The sequence below is a fragment of the Salvelinus fontinalis genome, chromosome 13 (assembly GCF_029448725.1).
Source record: "Salvelinus fontinalis isolate EN_2023a chromosome 13, ASM2944872v1, whole genome shotgun sequence".
In the NCBI taxonomy this organism is placed as follows: domain Eukaryota; kingdom Metazoa; phylum Chordata; class Actinopteri; order Salmoniformes; family Salmonidae; genus Salvelinus; species Salvelinus fontinalis.
The window spans coordinates 45,067,157-45,073,156 of record NC_074677.1 but is presented as its reverse complement, the minus strand read 5'-3'; the positions used below and the strand labels follow the sequence as shown (position 1 = coordinate 45,073,156).

At 44.2% G+C, this 6,000-nt stretch overlaps 1 protein-coding gene across 9 annotated transcripts in view; it reads right to left on the bottom strand.

The window, feature by feature from the left end:
• Positions 1–245: 245 nt before the first annotated feature.
• Positions 246–6,000, bottom strand: part of LOC129868781 (stromal interaction molecule 1-like) — a 91,506-nt gene continuing 85,751 nt past the window's right edge. For 7 of the 9 annotated variants that reach the window (XM_055943011.1, XM_055943005.1, XM_055943009.1 and 4 more), the window contains 2 exons: positions 4,436–4,499; positions 246–2,104 (listed from right to left, as the gene is read on the bottom strand). In XM_055943011.1, the coding sequence (XP_055798986.1) occupies positions 1,702–2,104; positions 4,436–4,499 (467 nt within the window). In that variant the 3' untranslated portion in view covers positions 246–1,701. Of the gene's footprint in view, positions 2,105–4,431; positions 4,500–6,000 lie in introns of all 9 variants that reach the window. The other 2 variants (XM_055943012.1, XM_055943013.1) reach the window with 1 other exon arrangement.

Below are 6,000 nucleotides of genomic sequence, written 5' to 3'. Positions count from 1 at the left end.
ATTGTGGAGGCCAGGTCATCTGATGCAGCACTCCATCACTCTCCTTCTTGGTCAAATAGCCCTTACACTGCCGGGAGGTGTATTGGGTCATTGTCCTATAGAAAAACAAATGATAGTTCCACTAAGCATACACCAGATGGGATGGCGTATCGCTGCAGAATGCTGTGGTAGACATGCTCGTTAAGTGTGCCTTAAATTCTAAATTAATCACTGACAGTGTCACCAGCAAAGCACCATCACACCATCACAACTCCTCCTCCATGTTTCAAGGTGGGAACCACACATGCAGAGATCATCCGTTCACCTTCTCTGCGTCTCACAAAGACATGGCGGTTGGAACCAAAAATCATCAGACCAAAGGACAGATTTACACCGGTCTAATGTCCATTGCTTGTGTTTCTTGGCCCAAGCAAGTCTCTTCTTCTTATTTGTGTCCTTTAGTAGCGGTTTCTTTGCAGCAAATCGACCATGAAGGCCTGATTCACGCAGTCTTCTCTGAACAGTTGATGTTGAGATGTGTCTGTTACTTGAACTCTGTGAAGCATTTATTTGGGCTGCAATCTGAGGTGCATTTAACTAAAATAAACTTATGCTCTGCAGCAGAGGTAACTCTGGGTCTTCCTTTCCTGTGGTGGTCCTCATGAGAGCCAGTTTCATCATAGCGCTTGATGGTTTTTGCAACTGTACTTGAGGAAACTTTCAAAGTTCTTGACATTTTCCGGATTGACTGACCTTCATGTTTTAAAGTTATGACTGTCGTTTCTCTTTGCTTATTTGAGCTGTTCTTGCCATAATATGGACTTGCTATTTTACCAGATAGAGCTATCTTCTGTATACCACCCCTACCTTGTCACAACAAAACTGATAGGCTCAAACAAATGAAGAAGGAAAGAAATTCCACAAATTAACTTTTAACAAGGCACACCTGTTAATTGAAAGGCATTCCTCATGAAGCTGGTTGAGAGAATGCCAAGAGTGTGCAAAGCTGTCAAGGCAAAGGGTGGCTTCTTAGAAGAATCTCAAATATAAAATATATTTAGAATTGTTTAACACTTTTTTGGCGTTACTTCATAGGTTTCTTCACTATTATTCTACAATGTAGAAAACAGTAAAAATAAAGAAAAACCCTTGAATGAGTAGGTGTGTCCACACTTTTGACTGGTATCAACTCCATTCAAATATATAAATATTGAACATATGTGATCTATCTGTACCCACAGCCTCCGGAAAAGTAAAGTACCTAGTACCAAACCCCTTTCAAAACATAAACTAAAAAAACAAACACTTAAGTACTCTTAAAATTAGAAATTACAAAAATAATATCAAATAAAACCTTGCTGGCCTGTATGGTCACAAACAACTTTATAAATAATATCTTTAATTATTGCTGCATTCGCATTTAAAGCTTAAAACATTTCTTCAACATTTCTTTTTCTTTAGTCTATGTAACTTCTTTTTTTGTTTTTAGTCCATGTAAATTATTTATTTTTCTTAAATTCCTGTCATTTATTTATATGTCTTTAGACCATGTCACTTATTTATTCTTAGTACACGGCCATGTTCTAATATCCATACTAGTTGTAGACCCCTTCGAATGCATGCCCAATACACTGGTTTATTCTAAGTGGTATGCTAGCCTATAGTGTGAACAACGGGAATGTAGCTCTTCCTCTCTGGTGCCTCCCTGTGATTTTACTACGCCTACTTCCTCCTCTTGAAGATCTTGAAGGTGTGTTTCTTTCGCCCGTTGCCCGAGTCGATCTCTTCGCCCGTGAAACAGCTGTCCTCTTCCAGGGGGCTCTTCTTGGCCTGCATGTGGAGGATACGGCTGTCCCCCTTCCCCGACCGCGCATCAGGGTCAAAGGAGGCGGGGCATAGGGAGTGTGTGGAGTAAGCAGGGGCGAGGGTGGGACTTCCTCCGCCGCGGAGCTCCCCGAGACTGGAGCTCTTCTCCAGGCCGTATGACATCATCAAGGGGCTGTCAATGGGAGCCCTGCCCTGCTGGGGGAGGGGCTTTGGTGGGAGGGGCTTAGATATGTAGGTGCGCTGTGATTCGCTCTGGGACAGGAAGAGGGAGGAGTCTGAGTCAGACCGGTTCAGATCCCTGAGGGATGGAGAGAAGAGAATGAGAGAGAGTGAGAGACAGAGTGAGAGTAGGTGAAAGAGGGATAGGGAGAAAGAGAGAGGTTAGGCTGATAAGATACATAAAAGATTGTCAGCAAAAACAAGCTTATAAAAAAGCAACTATAAAAAGCTTTCTACTGCAAATTGAAATCAGATCTTAACACTAGAATCTAGATCTACAGATACATGCAGTTAGCCGGGGGGGCACGTACAGGATTAAGGGATGGAGGGGTGAGGGAGGGGCTAGGTAAAGAGAAAGGGGTGAGGGAAAGGGTAGGTAAAGAGAGAGGGGTGAGGGAGGGGGTAGGTAAAGAGAAAGGGGTGAGGGATAGGGTAGGTAAAGAGAAAGAGGTAAGGGTTAGGGTAGGTAAAGAGAAAGGTTGAGGGAAAGGGTAGGTAAAAAGAAAGGGGTGAGGGATGGGGTAGGTAAAGAGAAGGGGGTGAGGGATGGGGTAGGTAAAGAGAAAGGGGTTAGGGTAGGTAAAGAGAAAGGCTGAGGGATAGGGTAGGTAAAGAGAAAGGCTGAGGGAGGGGGTAGGTAAAGAGAAAGGGGTGAGGGTTAGGGTAGGTAAAGAGAAAGGGGTGAGGGAGGGGGTAGGTAAAGAGAAAGGGGTGAGGGTTAGGGTAGGTAAAGAGAAAGGGGTGAGGGTTAGGGTAGGTAAAGAGAAAGGGGTGAGGAATAGGGTAGGTAAAGAGAAAGGGGTGAGGGATAGGGTGGGTAAAGAAAGGGGTGAGGGATAGGGTAGGTCAAGAGAAAGGGGTAAGGGATAGGGTAGGTCAAGAGAAAGGGGTAAGGGATAGGGTAGGTAAAGAGAAAGGGGTAAGGGATAGGGTAGGTAAAGAGAAAGGGGTGAGGGATAGGGTAGGTAAAGAGAAAGCGGTGAGGGATAGCGTAGGTAAAGAGAAAGGGGTGAGGGATAGGGTAGGTAAAGAGAAAGGGATGAGGGATAGGGTAGGTAAAGAGAAAGCGGTGAGGGATAGCGTAGGTAAAGAGAAAGGGATGAGGGATAGGGTAGGTAAAGAGAAAGGGATGAGGGATAGGGTAGGTAAAGAGAAAGCGGTGAGGGATAGCGTAGGTAAAAAGAAAGGGGTGAGGGATAGGGTAGGTAAAGAGAAAGGGATGAGGGATAGGGTAGGTAAAGAGAAAGGGTGAGGGGAAAGGGGAAGTAAAGGGAGAGGGGTGAGGGATAGGGGGGATAAAAGGGAGAGGGGTGAGGGAGGGGGTAAGTAAAGGGAGAGGGGTGAGGGAAGGGGTAGGTAAAGGGAGAGGGGTGAGGGAAGGGGTAGGTAAAGGGAGAGGGGTGAGGGAAGGGGTAGGTAAAGGGAGAGGGGTGAGGGAAGGGGTAGGTAAAGGGAGAGGGATGAGGGAAGGGGTAGGTAAAGGGAGAGGGGTGAGGGATGGGGAGGTAAAGAGAGGGGGGCAAGGTAAGAAATGGAGAGGGGAGAATAAAGAGAAGGGAAGAGGATGGATGGAGGGCTAGAGGATGAACAAATGAAGTGAGACTATACTAGTCCCATGTGGCTCAGTTGGTAGGGCATGGGGGACCAGTAGGGAAAATAAGTATGTATGCACTCACTACTGGATGTCGGTCTTGGATAAGAGCGTCTGCTAAATTACTAAAATGTAAAAATATAATGCATATGATCAACTACAGATTCAAAATCTCATAGGAGAGACATATATGAGAAACATGCATGGGTCAAGCCGGCCAGCTCATCCAAGTCCCAAGTCATGCTGTGAGTGTGTGTGTGGGTGTGTGTGTGTGTGTGTGTGTGTGTACCCAAAGCTGCAGGAGTCTAAGCATTGGGACCTGGCTGTGAGTGTGTGTGTGTGTGTGTGTGTGTGTGTGTGTGTGTGTGTGTGTGTGTGTGTGTGTGTGTGTGTGTGTGTGTGTGTGTGTGTGTGTGTGTGTGTGTGTGTGTGTGTGTGTGTGTGTGTGTGTACCCAAAGCTGCAGGAATCTAAGCGTTGGGTTCTGGCTGTGAATGTGTGTGTGTGGGTGTACACAAAGCTGCCAGAGCGTTGTGGACTGGCTGTATCGCCCCCTGTGGGTGGGAGATCAGACAAAGCCTCCAGAGACTGGAAATGGGAGGAGGGGAAGAGCAGAGTGGAAAAACAAGTGCCTTCAGAGGACGGACGGATGGATGGATGGACAGCGAGTGGGGAGGAAGAGAGAAGGCATAGGAAGGAACTCCAGCTGGCCAATGGAGTGGCTGCGAAACTAGTGAGCGTGTGGCTGGGGTGGGCAGGAAGATTAGACCACATCCCTTGCCCTGAGGACCTCCGGGTGAGCCCAGCCCCTCTTACCAACCTCTGAAAGCCCAGGGCCAGTGAGGGGTCTCCCGGGCGCTGTCGCAGGGGCATCAGGTTGGGAGCTAAAAGGAGGAAAGGAACACAAAAACGTTATACACTGTATACTGCAGACACACATGCACACTCATCACAATGACACACAAATACAGTATAATCCTCCACAGAGAGGAATGTGATATAAGGGTATGATACTGTCCTGATAAAGCCTGGGAGTGTTTAGACATAATGAAGCTGAGATTGGAGGTGGGAGTGTGCAGAGCCAGACTCAACTGCACTGTTGGAAAAATACTAAAGTCCTTAATTTAGCACACAGAGTCCCATGTAATGTCTGCTGTAAAGTTTGCAGTATTATATATATTTTTAAATATATTTTTAAAAAAAATCTGTGTTTTTTTTCACTCCAAATACAGCCATATACATAACGACAAAAACGTACAGACACACAAACGACTACATCTCATCTGTCCAGACACGCATGCTCACACCCCCATCCCCAGTGCCACTTGGCCTTAAATTGTACCAATTCGTTTTTCTCGGTCACCCATGCTATTTCAATGTTTCAATAATAAATCATAACATTTTTCCAATGTGTTAATGATGGCGGATTGTTTGATTTCTATTTAGTATACGTTTTTTCAAGATGAGCGATGAAAAGAGAATCGTCCAGACGATTGGGTCTCTCACTACACCCCCATGTGCCATGTCTTGAAATATGCAGACAGACGGAACACAACTACATTTTACATTGTAATAGTAATACTTCTGACAGCCAACTTTCTAGCTCCGCTCATCGTTTTTGGACTTGATAGCATTCCCAGAAAGCAGGGATTATTGAGTCAATATTTGTTTTACACTTAAGACATGACTGTCATTGTGCTGTAGAATTTATGAATTTTGTCTCTTGAATAATACATTTGTTTATACTGGATTAAGCGTACCTTTTCATTACTGGTAATTTCGTTAGTTATGCTCCAACTTTCCCTCCATCTTGTGCCAACAGTTCCTTTTAAGTATTTTTATTATTTTACATTTTTTTAGGGGGTATGTCAGCTTTAATATTGCAGATACGATTGTAGCTTACATCAATGTCATTGTCTGCATCATTTCCAATTTCCCATATATTTTTTTGCAAATACAGTATATATATATATATTTTTTTCCCCTCCCAAATCTATTTTCCTTTATTTCCCCCTAACCCTACCCCTCTCCTGTTTGGAGTAAACTAATGGACAACAACACTTAGGCTTCTACTTCCAGCTTATACATACTATATACATTTTACGGACACAATGTATTTTACAATAGTCATCTTCTGTTTGTTTTTAATCCCATCCTTCAGCTACCCTCAACCCCCCTCCCATCAATCTCAGAAGACCATCTAGGTGGATTTCTATTTGCCATACATTTTTAACTGTGCTGTTTCATAAATGTTCTGAACCTATATACATTTTACGGACACGGTATATTTTACATGAGTTATCTTGTTGTTTTTAGTCCCACCATTCAGTTCCTTTTAAGTCTTGGTTCCAATAGTTTCTATTCTTTAAAAAAAAGTTCTTAATA